This window comes from Hipposideros armiger, unplaced genomic scaffold (genome assembly GCF_001890085.2).
Source record: "Hipposideros armiger isolate ML-2016 unplaced genomic scaffold, ASM189008v1 scaffold_136, whole genome shotgun sequence".
Lineage (NCBI taxonomy): Eukaryota > Metazoa > Chordata > Mammalia > Chiroptera > Hipposideridae > Hipposideros > Hipposideros armiger.
The window spans coordinates 1,608,559-1,632,264 of record NW_017731486.1 but is presented as its reverse complement, the minus strand read 5'-3'; the positions used below and the strand labels follow the sequence as shown (position 1 = coordinate 1,632,264).

The following is a 23,706-nucleotide window of genomic DNA, read 5'->3' as shown; positions in this document are numbered from 1 at the left end:
CTGGCTGCTGGCTACACACGGTAGCCCATGGCAACCCACTGCAGCAGGGGATTGCAGCCTACGGTGTCGGTGGCGATTCAAGGCAGCCCAGCTCCAGGTTGAGCTGTTGTTCAGCATCTTAGCTGTAGAGGGCAGTGTCGCTGGCCCTCAAATGTGGGATCCAAACCGGGGCCCTCTGGTGTCCCAAGCCAGCTCTTAACCAACACGCCACTCGGCCGGCCCTGCAATACTTTTTATATTGCACTAAAAACACAAAACAGAAAATTTACCATCTTAACCATTTTTAAGTTTAGAGTACCAGTAGTGTTATCTAAATGCACATTGTTGCACAACAGATCTCTAGAAATTTTTCATCTTGCAAAACTGAAACTATACCCATTAAACAGCCAGTTAACTTTTTTTCCTCCTCTTAGTCCCTGGCAACCACCATTCTACTTTATGTTTCTAAGAGTTTGACTGCTTTTGATACCTCATGTAAGTGGAATCGTGAAGTATTTGTCTTGTGACTGGCTCATTTCACTTAGCATAATATCTTCAAAATTTACCTATGTCATAGCATTTGACAGGATTTCCTCCTTTTTCAAGGCTAAATAATATTCCACTGTATGTATTTCCACATTTTCTTTATCCACTCATCTGTCAGTGGACATTTAAGTTGCTTCCACCTCTTGGTTATTGTGAACATGCAGTGAACATAGGTGTACAAAGATTTCTTTGAAATACTTTCAATTCCTTTGGATATATATCAAGAAAGTAAGTAAGACTGCTGGATCATTTAATTTTTTGAGGAATCTCCATATTGTTTTCCATAAGGACTCTACCATTTTACATTCCCATGTGCAGTGCATAAGGGTTCCAATTTCTCCACTTTCTTCAAAACACTTGTTATTTTCTGTGTTTTTGATAGTGACTATCCTACTGGGTGTGAAGTGATACCTCTTGTTTTGATTTGCATTTCCTCGATGATTAATGATGTTAAGCATCGTCTCATATGCTCATGGGTCATTTGTGTATCCTTTTAGGAGGACTTTCTGTTCAAGTCCTTTGCTCATTTTTAAATTGGATTATTTGTTTTTTGTTTCTATTGTGTTGTAAAAGTTCTTTATATATATGGACATTATGCCTATTATGTTTGCAAGTATTTTCTGCCATTCCATGGATTGCCTTTTCACTGTGTTGTTTCAGTTGCTGTGCATAAGTTTTTAAGTTTGATGTAGTGCCATTTGTCTAGTTTTGCTTTTTTTAAAAACATTTTATCAGTTACAGTTGGTATTCAGTATTATTTTATATTAGTTTTGGGTGTACAGCATAGTGGTTAGACGTTTACATAAATTATGCAATGATCCTCCGATTAGTATCCAACTGGCACTATACATAGTTGTTGGCACAATATTAACTATATTCTCTATGCTGTACTTTACATCCTTGTGACTGTTTTGTAAACAACCAATTTGTATTTCTTAATCCCTTCACCTTTTTCAACCAGATGCCCAAAACCCCTCCCCTCTGGCAACCATCAGTTTGTTTCTCTATGAGTCGGTTTCTGTTTTGTTTGTTTGTTTATTTTGTTCTTTAAATTACACGTATAAGTGAGATTATTTGGTATTTTTCTTAGTCTGACTTATTTTACTTAGCATAATAAATACCCTCTAGGTCCATCTATATTGTTGGCAAATGGTAAGATTTCATTCCTTTTTTGTGGCCGAGTAATATTCTATTGTTTATATGTATCACATCTTTATCCAATCATCTATTGATGGACACTTGGGTTGCTTCCATATCTTGGGTATTGTAAATAGTTCTGCAATGAACATAGGGGTGCATATGTCTTTTGGAACTAGTGTTTTGGATGTCTTCAGATACATACCCAGAAGTGGAATTGCTGGGTTATAAGGTAGTTCTATTTTTTATTTTTTGAGGAACTTCCATACTGTTTTTCATAGTGGCTGCACCAATTTGCAATCCCACCAACAGTGTACAAGGGTTACTTTTTCTCCACACCCTCACCAACATTTGTTTGTTGATTTATTGATGATGGCGTTTATGACAGGTGTGAGGTGACATCTCATTGTGGTTTTAATTTGCATTTCTCTGATGATTAGTGATGTTGAGCATCTTTTCATATTTCCTTTTTTTTTTAAAGTTTATTGGGGTGACAATTGTTAGTAAAGTTACATAGGTTTCAGGTGTACAATTCTGTAATACATCATCTATATATCACATTGTGTGTTCACCACCCAGAGGCAGCTCTCCTTCCATCACCATATATTTGATCCCTTTACCCTCATCTACCACCACCCTCCTTGCCACCCTCTTTTCATATTTCTATTGGCCATGTGTATGTCCCCTTTGGAAAAATGTCTGTTCAGGTCCTTTGCCCATTTTTTAATTGGGTTGTTTTTTTGGTGTTCAGTTGTATGAGGTTTTCCACAAATTTTGGATATTAACCCCTTAAGAGATGTGTCATTGGTGAATATCTTCTCCCATTCAATAGGCTGTCTTTTCGTTTTGTTGTTGGTTTCCTTTGCTGTGAAAAAACTTTTTAGTTTCATGTAGTCCCATTTGTTTATTTTTTCTTTTGTTTTCCTTGCTTGAGGAGATAGGTCAGAAAAAAATATTACTAAGAGCAATATCAGAATTTACTGCCTATATTTTCTTCTAGTAGTTTTATGGATCAGGTCTTACATTTAAGGCTTTAATACATTTTGAGTTTATTCCTGCATATGGTGTAAGAAGGTGGTCCAGTTTTCTTTTTTTTTTGCATGTATCTGGCAGTTTTTCCAACACCATTTATTGAATAGACTCTCTTAACCCCACTGTACGTTCTTGCTTCATTTGTCATAGATTGAATGACCATATAGGTGTTTTGGGTTTATTTATGGCCTCTTAGTTCTGTTCCATTGATTGTGTGTGTGTGTGTGTGCGCGCGCGCGCGCGCATGCGTGTACTCGCACATGCCAGTACTATGCTGTTATAGCCTTGTAGTGTAGTTTGATATCAGGTAGTGTGATGCCTCCAATTTTGTTCCAGTTTCTCAAGGTTGCTGTGGCTATTTGGGGATCTTTTGTGGTTCCATGTAAATGTTAAGATTATTTGTCCTATTTCTGTGAAAAATGCCACTGGTGTTTTGATAAGGATTGCGTTGAATGTATAGATTGCTTTGGGTAATATGGACATTTTAACGGTGTTAATTCTTCTTGTCCATGAGCACTGTATATGCTTCCATTTATTTGTATCTTCATTTTTTTTTTCTTCAGTATTGTACAGTTTTCCAAGTGCAGGTCTTTTACTTCCTTAGTAAATTTATTCCCAAGTATTTTATTTCAGTTTTCTGATGCAGTTGTAAATGGCATTATTTTCTTAATTTCTCTTTCTGACATTTCATTTTCGATGTATAAAAGTGTAACCAATTTCTGAAAATTGATTTTGTATCCTTCCACTTTACTGAATTCATTTATCAGTTCTGATAGTTTTTTTGGTGGAATCTTTAGGATTTTCTATATATAGTTTTCTGCCATCTGCAAATAATAACAGTTTTACTTCTTGCTTCCAATTTGAATGCCTTTTGTTTCCTGTTTAGGAGTTCCAATACTACATTGAATAAAAGTGGTGGAAGTGGGCATCCTTGTCTTGTTCCTGACCGCAGGAGAATGCTTTTAGCTTTTCCCTGTTAAGTATGATGTTAGCTGTGGGTTTGTCCTATATGGCCTTTATTATGTTGAGGTATGTTCCCTCTGTTCCCAGTTTGCTAAGAGTATTTATCATAAATGTGTGCTGGAGTTTGTCAGATGCTTTTTCTGCATGTATTGGTATGATATGATTTTTATTTTTCATTTTATTTATGTGGTGTATCACATTAATTGACTTGAAGATATTGAACCAACCTTGCATCCCAGGAATAAATCCCACTTGATTGTGGTGTATGATCTTTTTAATGTATTTTTGAATTTGGTTTGCTAATATTTTGTTGAGGATTTTTGCATCTGTGTTTATCAGGGATATCAACCTATAATTTTCTTTTCTTGACATGTCTTTGGTTTTGGAATCAGGGTAATGGTGGCCTCATTAAATGAGCATGGGAGCTTTCCCACCTCTTAAATTTTTTGGAGTAGTTTGAGAGATGTTAATTCTCCTTTGAATGTTTGGTAGAATTCACCTGTGAACGCATCCATTCCAGGACTTTTGATAACTGTTGGGAGTTTTTCAATTACTGATTTGATTTCATTAGTAGTAGTAATCGGTTGGTTCAGATTTTCTGTTTCTTCTTGATTTGGTCTTGGAAGATTGAATGTGTCTAGGAATTTATCCATTTCTTCTAGATTGTCCAATTTGTTGCATATAATTGCTCATAGTATTTTCTTAAAATTTTTTTGTATTTCTGTGGTCTCTCTCATTTCTGATTTTGTTTGGGTCCTCTCTTTTTTCTTGATGAGTCTGGTTAAAGGTTTGTCAATTTTGTTTATCTTTTCAAAGAATCAGCTATTGGTTTTGATTTTTTATATATATATAAATTTATTATTTTTTTATTCTATTATATATATTTCTACTCTAATCTTTATTATTTTTTTTCCTTCTCACTTTCGGTTATCTTTGATGTTCTTTTTCTAGTGCCTGTAAGTGTAAGGTTACATTGTTTATTTAAGATTTTTCTTGTTTCTTTAGGTAGGCCTGTGTTGCTATTAATTTCCCTCTTAGGATTGCTTTCTTAGTGTCCCACAGATTTTGTGTCATTGTGTTTTAATTTTCATTTGTCTCAAGTTATATTTTATTTCTTTGTAGATATTGTCATTTACCCATTCAGTATTTAGTAGCATGTTATTTAGCCTCCATGTGTTTATGTGTTTTTTAGTTTTTCTTTTTGTAATTTATTTCTAGTTTCATACCATTGTGGTCAGAGAAGAAGCTTGATATGATTTCGGTGTTCTTAAATTTATTGAGACTTGTTTTGTGCCTAACATATGGTTTGTCTAAGAAAATGTTCCATGTGTACTTGAGCAGAATATATATTCTGCTCCTTCAAGGTGAAATGCTCAAAAAATATCAATTAAATTAATTGGATCTAGTGTGTCATTTAAGGCCACTGTTTCCTTGATTTTCTGTCTGGAAGATCTGTCCATTGGTGTCAATGGGGTGTTAAAATTTCCTACTACAATTGTATTACTGTCGATCTCTCCCTTTATGTTGATCAGTATTTGCTTTATAGTATATATAGGTGCTCCTATGTTGGGTGCACAAATATTTACAAGAATTATATCCTCTTGTTTGATTGTTCGTTCCCTTTATCGTTATGTAGTGTCCCTCTTTGTCTCTTATTTATAGTCTTTTAAATGTCCATTTTGTCTGATATACGTATTGCTATCCAGCTTTTTTTTTTTCACTTCCATTCACATGAAATTTCTTTATCCATCCTTTCACTTTTAGTCTCTGTGTGTCTTTTGATCTGAAGTGGGTCTCTTGTAGACAGTGTGTGTATGAGTCTTGTTTTCTTATTCATTCAGCTATCCTAAGTCTTTTGATTGGAGCATTTAACCCACTTACATTTAAAGTGATTGATAGGTATATAGTTATTGACATTTTTTTTTCATCTTTATGTCCAACACCACACACGCACACATACACAAACTTCTTAATGAAGTCCCTTTAACATTTCTTGTAACACTGGTTTGGTATTGATGACCTCCTTTAGCTTTTTCTTGCCTGGGAAGCTTTTTATCTCTCCTTCAATTTTAAATGATAGCTTCGCTAGGTATTCATGGTCGTAGGTCCTTGCTTTTCATCACGTTAAATATTTAATGCCAGTCCCTTCTGGTCTTCAAAATTTCTGTTCAGAAAGCAGCTGACAATCTTATGAGAGCTCCCTTGTAAGTTACTTGTTGCCATTCTCTTGTTGCTTTTAACATTCTCTCTTTGTTTTAACCTTTGCCATTTTAATTATGATGCATCTTGGTGTGGCCCTGTTTGGGTTCATCTTGTTTGGGACTCTGTATTTCCTGGACTTGTATGACTATCTCCTTCACCAGGTTAGGAAACTTTTCAGTTGTTACTTCTTCAAGTAGGTTCTCAATCCCTTGCTTTCTCTCTTGTCCTTCTGGTCCTCCTGCGGTGCAAATGTTGTTACACTTGATGTCCTAGAGGCCCCTAAACTATCCTCATTTTTTGGATTTTTATTTATTTATTTGTTTTTTACTGTTCTGATTTGGTGTTTTCTGCTACCTTCTCTTCCAAATCACTGATTTTGATCCTCTCCTTCATTTAGTCTGCTGGTGATTCCTTCTAGGGCATTCTTCATTTCAGTTATTGTATTTTTCATTTCTGACTGGTTCTTTTTCATGGTTTCCACGTGCTTTTTTTACGCTTATATATCTTTGTTGAAGTTCTCACTGAGCACATTTATTCTTCCCCTGAGTTCATTGAGCATATTTATATCCATTGTTCTGAGCTCCGTATCTGGTAGGATACTTGCCTCCATTTCATTTAGTTCTTTTTCTGGAGTGTCTCCTGTTCTTTTATTTGGGACGTACTTCGTTTCCTATTTTGGCTGCCTTTCTGTGTTTGTTTCTATGTATTAGGTAGCTCTGCTGCATCTCCCAGTCTTGCCGTGTGACCTCATGTAGTAAGTGCCCTGTGGGGCCCAGTCGCTCACCTGAGCCAGGTGTTCCAGGTTTGTCCCATGTGTGGGTTTTGTGTGCCCTTCTGTTATAGTTGAGCCTTGATTACTATTGGCACATCAGTGGGTGAGATGGACCCTCATGCTGATTGGCTGTGGAGTTTGTGCACAGTAATAGCTTACGGGTTGTTATGCAAGGGGCTTACCGCACAGAGCAGGACTTGACCCCATGGGCTTTGATGCCTGCTGAGACTGCCTTTTTGTTGAACCGCTTGTGAGGCCAATTGGGTGGTGCCCTGCTGTTATCCGAAGCTGACCTCTAGGTATGTTGGTTCCTGTGCTTCTTAGGAGAAGCTCCGCCGCAGGCCCTGATCAGCCACTGCCTGTGACTGGCCGAGGACCACCAGGTAGGAGCTACAAAGCAATCTGCAGTTGGTCATTTCCTGTGCTGGACCTGGCGCATGGGACAGGCCAGGCTGCAAATGCAGGATCGCTGCCACCAATATCAGGCCTAGGGTTGTTCTGCAAAAAGCCCAGATCTTCCGAGGTCTGCTCCTGCCTCCCAGCTTCGATGAGGCTCTGCCACTGATAGAGCCTCTTGCGGTACATGAGTTTGGTGATGTGGGGGTCTCAGGGAGTCACCAGGGTGAAACAGGAGGTGTTCACCAGGTTAACATAGGTTCTGGTTTGGTGCCAGTGCTGAGTCGAGCTACTCAGCAAAAGTCTCAGAGTGCACCGAGGCCAGCTGCCGCCCACCTGGGGCCCGCGAACCCCCTAGAGTTGTCCATGAAAGAGCGCAATGTGGGCAGGAGCTGGCTGTTTGGGGAAAGGATCCTTCTGTGTTGTACGAGTTGGGTGGGGTTTGGGCCCTAGGGTGGAGAGGGTGGAATTCACTAGGCCACTGCAGATTCAGATTTGGCCATGAATGGAAGGGCTCAACACAGGAAAGATGGCGCCTGCCTGCCCTCCTGCCAGTTGCACAGGAGCAAGATTCTACACTGGGAATATGGCAACTATTTCTCCTGTCTTTGCCCTAAAGCCACAAAAATTTGTCTCTCCCCATGTTTCCCTGACTCTTCCTGAGTCATTGTGCTTCCACCAGAGCCCAGGATAAGGACTTGCAAGTGAGTGAATTTATGTGTGGGCCCTTTAAGAGAATCACAGCCTTCCATCTCAACCTGGATGGTCAAAATCCCCATTGTTTTTCACAGGCAGATGTTTTGTGTGCTACTCTTATTGGTACCAGTACTCTGGGTACCGAGTGTGGGGCTGGGTGGGGTCTCTCACTCCTCATGGAGGGATGACCTCCACAGCTGAGAGAATCCACCCAATTCTCAACCACCACACACGTGTGGGGCAGGCCCATTTCATGTCTCTGCCCCTCCTACCTGCCTTAACATGGCTTCTTTATATCCCCAGTTATAGGACTTCTCTTTAGTTAGTTTTCAAATTTTTCTCTAGATTTACTTGTAATTTTAATGTGGTCACAAGAGGAGGCAAGCACAGCGTTTACCTACTCTGTCATCTTGGACTATTGTCAGGCCTGTTATTTTCTTAATTGTTTTCTTTGTTCCTTCTGTTTTTCAATCCTCAGTTTTTCATTTCCTGCTTTATTTTGGATGATTTCTGTATCTTAAAATATTCCATTTTAGGCGACTCATCTCTGAGTTGGCTCATGCTTTCTTCTTAAGTGTGAACTTTCATTTTTCAATAAATCACTCATTTTCCCTGCAAAAGAAAATTGCATTTTAAACCAGTATCACCCCAATAACTTTATTTAAAAAATAAAATATTGCATTTTAATTTACTTAACGTCATTTTTATTATCTCTGTATAGTTTGTATAGTGGTTGATCTAGTGATTACAATATATTTTGTGGGTCCAGAACCTAACTATGTATTCAATGCTTAATATTTGTTGATTGAAGTAATATTTTTGGAATCTAATTGTGATTTTTATTATTAATGTTGAAATTTTCCAAGTTATTGAAAAAAAAATATAAGGTGTTTTGTGTTTTTTTAAGATTTTATTGGGGAATTGGGAGAGGGGAAACAGTGTTGGGGAATCGGGGAAGGGGAGCAGACAAGTTGCTATTCTTTGGTTCTTCAGTCTAGTTGTGGAGGACGTCACTTCACTGGCCCATGTTGGTGTTATCATTGCGCTCTTCCCGGGTGAGGCAGATCGGTCGCCGGCCTCTGGACGGCCGCTCACAGTGGCTCTTGGCAGCTCACACCGGCTGCTGACCGCTCACGCTGGCTGCTGGCCACACATGGTAGCTTATGGCAGCCCACTGCAGCAGGGGCTGCAGCCTACGCTGTCGCTGGCGACTCACAGCAGCCCAGCTCCAGGTTGAGCTGTTGTTCACCATCTTAGCTGTAGAGGGCAGTGTCACTGGCCCTCATGTGGGATCCGAACCGGGGCCCTGCTGCACAGAGCTGGCGTCCCAAGCCAGCTCTTAACCAATGCGCCACTCAGCTGGCCCTGTAAGCTTTTTAAAACATACATCTATTAATATATTATTGCCATGTGTAATTTTTTCCAAAAAATACTCATAACACGCCTTTGTTCACCAATAACTTTGATGTATAAAGGAAATACTGCTTTAGCATCATAGTCTCACCTAGGCTACTGTCTGTTGATATTATGCAGCTCATTTTGCTTTGAGTCAGAATTTTTCTTTTATATATGACTCATAACTCTAACTCTGTATGCTTTAGACAGAGTGCTGTGTTAAGTGATTCTGTTATATGGTAATAGTTGAAACAGTTAAATGACCCCAAGGTAAATTCGTCCTTGTGTGTAGTGTCAAAAAGTTTATTTCCTCAAGTTTGTTTCCTCCTCTATAAAAATAAAAGATTTGAGCTATTTGAACTCTGGCATTGTTTTTGTTGGATTATATTCTAATTTGGCTATATCCATATTAACTCAATCTAGTTTTGATAGTTTACAGATTAACTTAATTCATTTAAGGAACATTTGGTTGTATTTCTATCAAAACCAAACAAATTTTAAAGCACTAGTAGAACAATTTGAAGAACATACAAAATTTTACTAATCCTCTGTTAAAGGTATCTGAGTAGTAATTCACATAGATACTAGAACATAGCTTTCGTGGACCTAGGAACCTATTTACAGGAAAGTTATAGAATGAAATAGTTAAAATTAGGCTTGTCACTCTGCATGTTATGGTTCAAGTCATGGCCCATGTTGGCCAGCAGCCTCAGTCTAGCCCAGTGGTGTGCAATTGAGCTTTCTGTGGTAATAGAAACATTGTATACTGCACTGTATAGTATGGTAGCTACTTAATTTAATTTTAATTACTTTAACTTTAAACAACCACATGTAGTTTATTGGTTACTATACAACAACACAGGTGTAAAGCTTATACCTAAGCATAAGCTTCTAAGAGTTTCTTTGCCCTATTAAGTCAGTTTGCAGAGCAGAAGACAGAAGGCTAAACAAATTGGGAAGAAAATGACACATGAAGCAATAATTTTAGTATAATATAATAAGGATTAAATCAATGAATAAGTTGATAAAGTGACTCAGTGCCTGGGGATGTCTGGGAGTTAGTGAAGGATAATAAAGCACTCCAAAGATTTGAAGTAGGAAGGGTTTAATTAATTAAAAATAGAATTAAATGTAAAATTACCAATCAAACCTATCAGTTTCTTGGTTGGACCTTTACAAACAACTGCCAGACCAATGCAAAACTACCAGAGAATCTATAATGAATTTCTACCTCTGGAGCCATGCTGGAATGACAAACCCTTTGCTACTGCTTCCATTTCAGCTGTTTCTGGTTACCCAGAAAACTGGAGATTGAATATTAGTCTAAAGAAATTGGGGAGAAATATAAAAGCAGTACTTTTTTTTTCTGTTCAGTGACAACCTGAGTGGACTTGAACAAGAGAACTTTAATTAGAAGCTCATATTGGTCAATGAAAACTTATTTTAGGTTAAGATAGCTTCTCTGAGAAAATAAATTATGAAGACAGAGAAAACCAAACTGACTGTTGTAAATTGTATTAAATTGCATAAAGAGTAGGTTTTATTGTGTGTATATACAAATAATTCTTATATATCCATTCTTTACAGACCCAGGATGAGAAGACTGATAAAAGAAGAAGCTAGCTGAAGAGCTATAAGATGCCCAAATCTGGATTCACAAAACCAGTTCAGAGTGAAAATTCTGACAGTGACAGCAATATGGTAGAAAAACCATATGGAAGAAAGGTATATGATTATACTAAAGATTTGTTGACCCTTTTGGAACTTGGAAAAGTTCCCAATTTAGTATTTTTAGTAATTACTCATAAAATAAAAAGCAGTATGGATGCCAGATAAATCCAAACCATTTAACTAAGTCCTTTAAAAATAAATTGTATTCCTGTGGTTGAAGATTATCTTTCATGCCCTAAGATAACACAATTACTAAGATCACACAAGTACTTAAGAAATAACCACTGAGATGTGGGGGAAATGCAAGACCTCACAGCCATTTGGCATTTCTCCACCCCCTGACCCGTGGTAGCAAAACACAGATACACAGTAGCGATTCCATTTTCCATGTCTGTAACTTTCGGTAAATTTACATAATTTTTTCAACCTCAGCATCTCTCACTTTCTCCCTGTAATAGAAGACAATAATGCTTTATAATAGAATTGTTGTGACAGTCAAATGACATAAGTATTGTGCCTAATACAATGCTTGGTACATAGTTAGTGCTCAGTTAATGTTAAAAGTTTTTGTTAGTTGCAAGACACTGCCAACAACCTGTGATTCTTTTTATATCTATTCTTCACTCCCATTTAATTTCAGCCCTCAAAACCTTCATTTATACTCTGCAGTTGTCTCCTAACTGGTTTTACTATCTCTAGTCTCTCCGTTATCTAGTCTTACACATTATCTTTGAATTTTTTTTTTCTTTCTGTTTTCTTTTTTCTCTTAAGTCTTTTTTTTCCCCTCCTAAGCTATGTTCTTGTTAAAGGACGTCTGAAATTCTTCCAGTGTTTGGTTAATATGAGTAAAGCTGCTATGAACATTTGTATATAAATCTTTTTTTAACAGCTTTATTGAGGTGTAATTTATATACTGTAAAATTCACCCTTTTACTGTATAATTCTGTGAATTTTAGTAATCTTAACAGAGTTGTGCAGTCATCATCACAGTCCAGCTTAGAACATTTCCATCCTTGCTAAAAGATTCTCATGTTCATTTACAGTCAGTCTGTTCCTATTCCAAGCCTCAGACAACCCTAAATCTGCTTTCAAAATCAGGAAGTGTAAGTTTTCAACTTTCGTTTCAAAAATTATTTCGGCAATTGAGGATCCTTTACGTTTCCATATGAATTTTAGGATTAGCTTGTTAGTTTGTGCAAAAAATGCTTGCTGGGTTTTTATTGAATCAGTACATTAAATCTGTAGATCACTGAATAGTATTGCTGTCTTAACAACATGTCCTCCAATTCATCCCCACAGAATATCTTGCCATTAATTTATAGTAGATACTCAATTTCTCTGAGTAATGCTTTGTAGTTTTCAGTGTACAAACCTTGCATTCCACTTGTTAAATTGTTCATATTTTATTCTTTTGGACACTACAGTAGGTAATTTCATTTTGGATTTTCCATAACTAGTATATAGAAATACAGTTGATTTTTATATAGTGATCTTGTATCCTGTGACCTTACTGAATTCATTTATTGATTCTAAAACTATGGATTCCTTAGAATTTTCTACATGTGGGATGATGTCATCTGCATCTAAAGATAATTTTACTTCTTTTCCAATATGTATACTTTTATTTCTTTTTCTTGCTGATTGCACTGATAATCTGTCTTTTTGTTACATTGTTTAATCTAGTCACGTTTAATGTAATTATTGATAAGGTTGGATTGATGTCTTTTATTCTGCTTTTTGTTTTATTTCATGTCTTTTTTGTTTCCCATCTGTGCTGCCATTTAAAAAAAATTATTTAGTGTACTATTTAAATTTTCGTGGTTTTCTTTAAAGTATGTTCCTTGAATTATCTTAAATTGTTGATCTAGGGATTATAACATATACTCTAATTACTACAGGTTAATATTGATTTAATTCCAGTAAAATATAGTGTCTTTGCTCCAGTATAGCTCCATTTCCTCCCCTTCCTTTGTGTTATCTATGTAACATAGATTACATGGTCATTTGTTATTAACCCAACAACAGAATGTTATAATTATTGTTTATACAGTCTTATCTCTTAAAGAAATAGAAGAAAAGAGAAATATATATTTGTACAAACAGTTTTTTGTTTTTACCTACAAATTTACCAATTTGGACAATTTTAATTGTTTCCTATGGATTCAAGTTATTGTCTGGTGTCGTTTCCTTACAGTGTATAAAAATTTTCCTTAGTATTTACTGTAAAACAGCGCTTCATCCATGATTTCTCTCACTCTTCATTGATCTAGGAATATCCTGATTTTGCCATTTTTTAAAAAGTTTTATTAAGATATAATTCACATACATACAATTTACTCCTTCAAAATGTATGATTCAGTAGTTCTTAGTGTATTTACAGAGCTGTGCAATCATCACTATCGATTTTAGTACATTTTTGCCAAAAAAAAAAGCCCTGTGTAACCATTAGCGGTCACTCCCCATTCTGTCCCCAACTTTCACAGCCCTAGGTAGCCACCAGTCTACTTTCTGTCTATATAAATTTGCTTACTCTTGATATTTCATATAAACGAAGTTACACAATAGATTTGTCTTTCATGACTGCCTTTATTTTCAAAGGATAGTTGTTGGATACTAGAAGTCTTAGTTGAATTTTTTCTTTTATTAAATTGAATATGTCATCCCACTTCTTTCTTGCTTTAACGGTTTCTGATGAGAACTATTGTACCCTTGTTCTGATTTTTTTCTGTTCTCTTTTGTCTTTAAACAGTTGGACTGTAATGTATTTAGGATCACTTTGTGTTTGTCTTATGTGAGATTTGTTAAGCTTCCTGGATCTGTAGATTAATGGTTTTTCATGAAATTTGGGACATTTAATTTACTAATTTCTTTGGGGGGGGGTGTGCATCTCACATCTGCTGTTGAACTTATCTAATACATTTTCAGTTACTCTTTTCAAATCCAGTATTTCCATTTTGCCCTTTTTGTAATTTTTTATTGATATTCTCTATTTGATATCATTATTGTATTTTAATTCATTAAACATTATTTAATTTGTCTAGTATTTGGGCCCATTCAGAGAAGTTTCTATTAAATACTTTTTCTTTCCTTTTTGGCATATCCTAATTTTTATTGAAAACTGGACAATTCATGTAGTAGCTCTGGGTTCTCATTACTTCCCACCTGAAAGTTGTAATTTTTGCTAGGTTTGTTTGTTTGTTTGTTTGTTTTTAGTAAAATGTCAGGTGTTTATCTGCAGTATTTGTCCCAACCATTGGTGTCTGTTTTTTTCTTTTTTAGTCTTGCTTCCCAGGGGTTGCCCTTGTATCTGCATAGAAAAGTCAGCAGCCATTGATTGGTCAAAGGTTGTACTCAAACATCATGAGCCAGTAAGACTTTCTTTTCACCTTCTGCTGACAGATATCTGTGTGTTGGGGAATGCATTCAGTGTTCAGGCATTTTTCAAATCTGCCCTGGCATTTACTTTCTACTGAGCTTACTCAGATCTTCCTTTTGCTTGTGTGCAGCCTCCCAGTTAACCAAGGATGTATAGATCTCCCCTGCACGTACATCTCCTAGTCAGTGAAGGATATGTGAAGAGCTTAGTCCTGCTTAGGTCTTCCCACATGTTTACATAGCTTCCCAGTCAGCAGTGGCAGTCTTATCTTGCACCCCCTATGTCTGTCTCATTTCTGCAGTCTCCCAGGTAAATTTCTGGCTTATCCATCAGCAGCTCCTCCCCCACAGCAGAAGCACAACCTTAAGGTAATAGAACTGTTTTTCCTCCCTCCGTTTGTTTCCTACCATGTTTGCTATTTTTATCAATAATGCGGCTGGGTGTGGGTTTTTGGCCCTCAACACTGACACCAATTCAGGTTGACACTCTGGCAGCAAAAATGCTGGTAATCATCACCAGCCCCACCCTGCTAGGACTTTATGTAAACTAAGTGTTTGCCAGGGAATAAGAGCAACAACCCCAGGCAAGAATGCCAAAGATACTCACTGTTCTTATCAGCAGCTTTTCTGGGAAATATTGGGTTGTCGGAAAAGTCATGACGCATTTTTGCAACAAAAAACAGAAAAAATACGTCATGACTTTTCCGACAACCCAATACTTCTCAATTTGTTTACTTTTGTTCAATTTCTAGAGCCTTGAAATGGTTGTTTTGTCCAGGTTTATAGTTGTTTCTTGGGAAGATAAGTTGCCAATATCTCCATTCCACCATAAAAGTTTCCCCAAATGTATTTTAATGTGCCAAATGTGACAAATCTTAAGGAGAGTGATATCGTTAATTCATTCATTTTATCCAACAAACCTTACATGGGATTTCTGTTGTGTTCTCTGACCCTGTAGATCCCCTGAAATGGCCCCAGGGACCGCCCTTTGAGAATTTCTGTACCATTGTAAGCATGCCAATGAAAGTACTGAGTGTACAATGATGAGAGAAAAAGGAGAGAAGCAATCAATTTTAAGAGGTTCAGAGATGGTCTTACAATAGAAAAGATACTTAATCTGGATTCTGCAGGATGAATAAGTATGTGACCAGTAGGAAAGTACGAACAAAGGGTAGTCCAAGCAGAAAATGTAAAAAAGACATGAATCTGTACAGTAGTACCTATGAGATAGAATGTAGCCTATGAAGGGTGTAAAATAGGCAATGAGCATTAGACAGGGGCCAGTTCATTTTGGCCTGTGTGCCTTGCTATGGATCTTGGAATTTATTCTGTAGCCATTGATCCAAAAGGGAAGAGCCAGAGTAGAAACCAGTCAGAGTGTTGTTGTGTTTTTTGTTTGTTTTTTTAATATAATCAAAAGGCAGTGTGGGCAGTGACTGTGGGGATAGAGAAAAGTTGGCAGATCTGAAAGATGTTGAATAAATTAAACTTGTGTATGTAGAAAATGTAGCCTGGGTCCACTCTGAGGTTGATTTGATATCCCCTGAGAGGAAATTCAGGGAAAGGAACCGGTTGTTTTGAGAAGAATGTTTGGTTTGTACTTGTTGAATTGAGTTGGCCATCAGAACATCCAAGTAGAAGTATTAGTAGTCAGCTAGATATGAATCTAGCATTCAAAACAGCTAAATTGAAGTAAATATATGAGAATTTGTGGAAGAGTAACCTGTAGGTACAGAGATGCCACCCCAAGAGTGGGGCAAGAGTGGATGAGAGTATACCCTGAGGAATTCAACTATTTTAGGAGCAGTCGAGACACAGGGAGTGAGGAGAACGGAGAGAAACAGGAGAGGTTAGTTACACAGAGAAGAGTGACCAAGGGAGTCTGTGTGCCAAGTGCCACAGAGGTTAATAGGAAAGATGAGGCTGTTGCATTTTGTCGGTCGGTTGAGACAACTTAAAATGACCTTGGCCAAGTAATTTCAGTAGAGTTATGGGGACAAGATACAGTGTTAGATTTGAGGAAAGAATTAGAACTTTTATTTCTAAATGTTTAAATGTGGTAAAGGTTGTATCTGTGAAATTATACCTGGCTGCTTGATGTTACTTTTGGGATTTGAATGTCTAAGGCTAAACTTGCTGAAGCTTTTATCCTTAAGTACTTTGTAAATATCTTTTGAAAGCCTCCACTAAATATACAGTAGTACCTGAGCATTGCTGTCATAGAAGTGTGATTTCTTTTTTTTTTTTTTTTAAGATTTTATTGGGGAATTGGGGGAGGGAACAGCGCTGGGAAATTGGGGAAGGGGAACAGACAAGTTGCTATCTTTTTTTTGTTCTTCAGTCTAGTTGTGGAGGACGTCGCTTCACTGGCCCATGTTAATGTTGTGATCATTGCGCTCTTCCTGGCTGAGGCAGATCGGTAGCCGGCCATTGGACGGCCGCTTACAGCAGCTCACGCTGACTGCTGGCCTCTCACGCTGGCTGCTGGCCACTCACAGTAGCTTACAGCAGCCCACTGCAACCCCACTGCAGCCTACACCATTGCTGGTGACTCACGGCAGCCCAGCTCCAGGTTGAGCTGTTGTTCACCATCTTAGCTGTAGAGGGCGCAGTGTCACTGGCCCATGTGGGGTCTGAACCGGCGGCCCTGCTGCTCAGAGCTCGTGCTCCCAAACCAACTCTTAACCAACGAGCCACTTGACCAGCCCCAGAAGTGTGATTTCTTAAAAGTGTTGAGACAAGAATAAAAAGCAACACACTTTTCACTAATATATTTTTATTAAAAACGTGGTTTAGGTAAATTAAGAATATTTATTAATCACTAGATTTATAAAATAAGTAGGCAGGATATATACAAACTACTAGCTTCCTCATTTATTATTAACTTATGCCTTACCTAAAGGGATTTCTTTAACTATTCAGCCTCTGTTTAATCATTCAGTATTTTCTCAAGATTACATGTTTGTTTGGATAAGGGCTACAAGCTCTTCTGGTGCTTCCTATACATGGTGCTTCTTGTCCTGTTTTGGGATTTTCAAGCAGCTTGATAGCAAAAGCTGTTAGAAATAATTTTCTTCAGTTTTAATAGATATTTGAACTGCTTACTTGCACCCTAAAATAGGAAGGACCATAATTTCCATACCAAATTTCCTGCTTATAGACCATGTTATTGCTACAGCTTATAACAAAATGAAAGGAGGGTAGAAGAGAAGAAGGCATGACCATATTATTCATCTATATATTTACAAAGCATAGTCTCATGATTTTCTTTTCTTGGTGAGTGATTGGCATCGAAGCTAGCCTCTACCTTCTGCTGAGTTTTTCTTCCATAAAAATTTTAGTTTTTGTTAATGTTATAGGATCCTAAATTAATAAAATCTGAACCAAAATTTAATTTCTTAAGTGCATTTAAATAGAGCATAAGTTGAAATAATACATTCTCTAGCAATATACTTTTTATATAAAGTGCTTTCATTACCTCATTAAATACCTTAATAGTTAGGAGTTCACCAAAAATATCTACTTACAATTCTTCAAATATTAATATTTTATCCTTCCACTGCTAATCTGTGGGATGTTTTCCCCATTGGTTTTGGTTTAGAATTAGTATTTACAACTTGCAAAACAAAATCTTTCATAAAACCTATGATAATGTAAAATCTGGGTTAAATTCATAAAGTGTGAATTTATGTTGATCATTTAACCTTCTAATAAGTAGCTCTGTTCTATCCTTTTCATTATCAATATAGTTCAGACTATATTAATAGACTATAGAAAAATTAGAAAGTACATTTAAAAATAATGAAAATAGAAAATTGCCTTGTCAAAAAATGCAAGATCTGAGACTTAATTCTACCCTGCTTGAAAGCTAATGAGTTTCATGGATGCCGGCAGAAGATGTGAGACTCCTGGCTCAGCTATGAAGGAAAGTTTATTTCTCATAGCAATAGCAGTAGTCATATATCAGCATTTGTGCCTATTCCCTGAGCCCTGTTACTCACAAGAGGATGCAGAGAGAGCCAGGTGACAACTATGCATACAGTGGGTTGTGTTACAGGAGAGAAACCCTATATCTTTTCTAATGGGCAGTAAGTCTACTTGACCTTTGCCCCAAAGGGAGAAATTATTTATTATACTAAATAGTAAAGAGACCTGCCCTTTGCTCCAGAGGGAGACAGTGTACTGTCTTCCAAGGCTGTTTTCTATACAGATATCCTTGAAAAGATAGTCCAGAACAAAGGCAGTTAGTGCCTCTGCTTGCAAGATGCATAGAAATGCAAGAGAGTCATGGAAAATTGTCTCTCAACATACCTGAAATGCCATTACCCACAGATAGTCATTAACATTTTAGTTTATATCACTTCAAGAGTTTTTATTTACTTACATATATATATATTTTTTTTTTTTTTCTAGGTAGATTTTTACCTCTCTTACTGAGTTGGTAAAGACTACGAGTACATTGTTTAATAGCAGCAGTGGTAGAAGATCATTCTTGTCTTGCCATTCGTTACTATGTATGGATGTTATTGTAGGTTATTGAAAAAAGAACATTAATTTAAATAAAAAAGACTTATAAAATTTAAAATAATAAACCTAACAGTCATATACTCTTTTATGTCATGGATATGGAAGAATGTGCCAGTGATTCTCTCCTGAATAGACAAAAAAAAAAAAAGAGTATGTATATCATCTGGTAATGTAGAAATTTCAGGACCATCAGAAGTAACTATTTTTTTGAAAGTTACTTTCCCGAGATATGAAAATAATTTTTAAAGTATTAAGAATCTCACAGAACCCTTTATTTAAGTAACACTTCTAAAGACAGTTTTATTTTACAGAGAACAGAACAGGTTGGTAGGAGTTATAAATATTCACACTAATCACCATATTGTACAGCATGATCAATATATTATTGTGAACATTTTCCATTTAACATGTTATCAAATTGATTTTTTAAAATTTGTTCTATGGCACAGAACAGTATCTTTACTTACACAGGTGCAAGGGAGAGAGAAGGGACATCTTCATGATTTTTTTTTTAGGTTCTTAATATTCATATTTCTAGGACAAGTTTCTAGAATTTTGTTGGTATTAATCATGCCTTTTTATTTCTGAGTTTATCCCAAACCACCAACTTTATTCACCTCACACTCTAGGCCACTATTCTGATGCCCTAATAATCACCCTAGAGCCAGGTACCAGATAATAAAAGAAACAGCACATATACCTCCTTAGCCTGCTGAAACCACAATAAAAATTTTACATTTTCCTCCTCTCCCTTTGCCTCCTGACCCACCTTGATGCACCCCATGTTGCCCTGTGTGGTATGGCATACCCCCCTTCTTACGAACTGTGAGGTACAAACTCTGTTTCAGTGGCAGTGATCTTCTAATATGTTGGCCTCATCATACCTGAATGATAATAAAACCAACATTTTAAAGCAGTCTTATAAACAAAATGCATGCCTGTGAAGCTCCGTTTCATTGGCAGAAGTGGAAAAAAAAAACAGGTTACGAGGACTTTACTTTGTAACTGGGAAATAAATAATATGAGGCTTTTATTCTTCAATGATCTGTACCAGTTAAGATATAGGAGAGTCACATTCTCTTCATAATTATGTAATAGATTTCTCAATAATGAATATATAGAGTCTATTCAGATGATATTGTCACCTATTAAAGTCATCATGTGGTTTTTCTTTAATATTTTGTTACACTGAGTTGTCTTAAGATTTTCTAATAATGAACTATTCTTACATTCTTGGGATGAGCCCCGCTTGACTATGATATATTTTTCTAAGAAATTAAATTAAATTTCACAGTTTAGGCCAGTTTATGTTTGCACTTCATAGCAACTTAGTCTGTAATTTTTTTTTGTACTCTTCTTTGGTATCAGTTTTATTTTAGATTTATAAAATGGATTGAGTAGCTTTTCTTCTTTTAGGCTATAGCGTTGTTTATATGAAGTGGAAAATATCTGTTCCTTGAATTTTTTTATTTAAAAAAAACCTCTTGTAAAATCTGGGCTAGGTACCTTTTTTTAAACATAAAGCTTTGGCTGTGGACTTACTGTTGAGCTGTGGGGAAAGTCATGACATTTTTCTATGTTTTTCAATGCAAAAATGCGTCATGACTTTCCCGATGACCCAATATCTTCTCCGAATACCATTGATCTATTCAGCTTTTCTTTCTTTCATAAGCTAATTTTTACAAATGCATGTTATCTAAGGAAATCATCCATTTTCCAGGTCTTAAATTTTTAGTGGTATAAAAATGAATACAGTGTTCTTTTGTAACTTTTTAACATCTCTGGAATTGTATTTAGGTTTCAATTCCAATCATCATTTTTCTCTCTCATTTTCATGATTAAACTCACTAAAAGTTTTATTCTGTTGCTCTTTTAGAATCACCTTTTGGTTTTATTGATTAATTCCACTTTTTAAAAAAATACACTATTTTTTTTTTTTTATGCCCCTTCTTTCTCCTCGTCCTTCCTTTAGTTTGTTTTCTGTCTTGGACTGAAAGCTTTTTTAGTGTCTCCTACAATCTCAGTCTACTTCTAATTTGCCTCTGAGAATCTGAACAATTATATCTATTATAGTTTGAGGACTATTCTTTTAAGCTCTCCTGCTACGGTGATGTGATGTGGCTTAGTTCTTAGTATCCAGAATGTTTTTCACAAAGGAGTGGTCATCATAGCTCAGTTTAGACATGCTATACCAATTTGGATGTTGGATTATAAGAGTGAACTTGGTCACAGGTATACGCCATGAGAGTAGGATACTTCACCTGAGTGGGAACATGATATTAATAAAACACAGTCTGTTTAATTCAATCCAGAATCATTTTTTCACATTTATATTTGTTCATTAGTGGTAACATCTCTATTATACTTAGACATAGAGTTCTGTTATATCTAAGATGTTTTGTTTTATTGCTTTAAAATTCTATTATGTAAAAGTATGGAAATGTGAAACAAGTTAGAGAAATGTTATAATTATTGAAACTGGTCTTGAGTACATTGAGGACAGCAGTGATTTATAATACCCTCTACATTTTGTATGTTTGAAAATGTCCTTCGTAAAGTATTTTTAATAGTGTATTGCTTAGCTAATATTGTTATAACTTTAGTCATACTTGACTTTTTATTTAATAGAGTAAAGACAAGATTGCATCCTATAGCAAAACTCCAAAAATTGATCGAAGTGATGTGGGCAAGGAGATGAAAGAGAAATCGTCCATGAAACGTAAACTTCCTTTTACCATTAGCCCATCAAGAAATGAAGAACGAGATTCAGACACAGGTAGAATATTTTGCTGTTTTTCTAATAAAATCTTAATCATCTTTTACTATGATTTTTCTCATATCATTCTTCTTGTATCCCACTTTATACACAAATTTTTGTAGTTCAGTATTTCAGATTTATCACTTTGGGGCAGAAATTCATATAGTTCTCATCAAACGTGATTTCTAATCAGAGATAAAAACAGTTTGCTTTTTTTCTTACTCTCTTAATTACAAATCACTTTCAAACTTAATTTTTCGAAGAGCATTTCAATGATGAAATTTACTCAGTGATAGGAAGCATAGGATGTGGTAGTTGTGAAAAAAAGTTGTTGAGGGCCGGCCCAGTGACTCAATTGGTTAAGAGCTTGCTCAAAAGTTTGAGCTCTGAGCAACAGCAGTTTGATTCCCGGCCCGAGCTTAGCAGCCGCTGAGCTACCACAGGTGCAGGACGGCTCAGCTTAAAAAAATTTAAAAAGTTGTTGAGTTTTTGTGGACATTTTAATTCCACCAAAGAAAAAAGTATAGGCATTTTAGATTCAGAAATGAATCAGAAGTATGTTCCCCACCCTGCCAAAAAAAGGAAAAGAAAAACAAATTGATCTTAACTGCCTAAGCCTAATTCATAATACTTTTTTTCTCAAAATTCTTATATATCAAAAATGATGCTTCACATCAATCCCAGTAATTCATAATAAATTAGAACCTTATTACCACTATCTAGTAAATTCCTAGATTGTGTTTTAGCCCTGAACTACCGTATTTCCCCATGTATAAGATGCTTCCATGTATAAGACGCACCTTAATTTTGGGGCCCGAAATTTGAAAAAAAAAATGTATTACATAAAGTTATTGAACTCAAGTTTTATTCATCATAAAATTCATACTACTCCTCATCACTGTCAAAACTCCCAACCATTAGCTTGTCCTCACCTGTGTCTGATGACGAATCAATCACTGTCTTCATATATTGCCTCGTCCTCAGTTCCATCTATGGCATTTGGAATCTACAACCACTGTATAAGACCCAGTTTTTAGACCCCACATTTTTCGGAAAAGGGTGCGTCTTATACATGGGGAAATAACGGTAATCATTTCTTGAAACTAGTATAAACTTGAATGTTTATTACATAATTGTCATAATTTTTTTATCCCTTGCCTGAAATATTAGTAATGAATTGTTCTTAAGAATGTTTTAGCTTCACTAACAGAAAGTTAGTGTTCCACCCTGAGTTTGTATACAGATTATATCCTACTTATAGCTTTCTAGCCATCTTAATCATCAATACTGAAATTATCTTGTCTATAGAATCTGAAAATACCCTAAAGACTTTTGAAATGCCCTATACTAACATAGCTTTCGAAAAAAAGTTTAGTTTTTAATACACACTTTTAGTAATAGGTAGGTAGTATGTAGGTCTCTTAGCTTGAACTAGAAATTGTTCTTAAATACTCATGACATTTTTAAAACTTGAAAATTACTCTTTTTTGCAGTAATTAAGAAATTGTGTGCCTTGTTCATTTTAAGTTACACTGGCCTGACTTTTTCTAGAGATTCAGGTTGTTGTTGTTTTTCTGAAGCATGACTCTCCTTTATCCTTAAGCAGTGTTCTCAAGCTAGTACTTAGATAGCTTCGCTGAGAAGGTACTTATGTGCCTTAAGATTTATAAGATTTTACTTATATTTTCTCCCTGGAAGTTCTTTTGGTAGTCATTTTTAAAGTACTTACATTAACCAGGTTTTGTTTTCCAGTGACAGTAATATTTCTAGTAGTAGTTTGAAGAAGAGACTTAGGTAAATTTAAACAGTGTTAACACTTTTAGAAATAAATAAGTTTTCAAAATAATAAACTTCCCATGAAAACCTTTGTTATTAGATCAGGTGGATTATTTGTCTTTTATGTAAAATAAAATAAATGAGAAGATGTTACTTAGCAAGACATGAACTTGAGGCACTGAGTAAACATAGTCTAATTCATATTTTATTAATTGGGTTATATACTTCCCCTGTTAACAATTTTTCCACTTACCTAATTTAGTGGTATGTTGCAGCTCTTTCTCATTAAGACTGTTTCATAACAAACTCTTATTTTTCTTTTGGAAAGGTTACATGCTAGTGCTAAACAACATTTTGATGGATTTAAACATATATTTATATTTTTGATATGCTGAATTTATCAATTTTAGTAAATAATAGATGAAGGCTTTAGTTTTACACACACACACACACACACACACACACACACACACACACACAC

At 35.9% G+C, this 23,706-nt stretch overlaps 1 protein-coding gene across 5 annotated transcripts in view; it reads left to right on the top strand.

Annotated features, from left to right (window-relative positions):
* Positions 1-23,706, top strand: part of ANKRD12 (ankyrin repeat domain 12) — a 138,400-nt gene that overhangs the window by 24,957 nt on the left and 89,737 nt on the right. For 4 of the 5 annotated variants that reach the window (XM_019649954.1, XM_019649951.1, XM_019649952.1 and 1 more), the window contains exons 2-3: positions 10,706-10,843; positions 21,320-21,467. In XM_019649954.1, the coding sequence (XP_019505499.1) occupies positions 10,757-10,843; positions 21,320-21,467 (235 nt within the window). In that variant the 5' untranslated portion in view covers positions 10,706-10,756. Of the gene's footprint in view, positions 1-10,705; positions 10,844-21,319; positions 21,468-23,706 lie in introns of those variants that run through there. The other variant, XM_019649955.1, reaches the window with a different exon arrangement.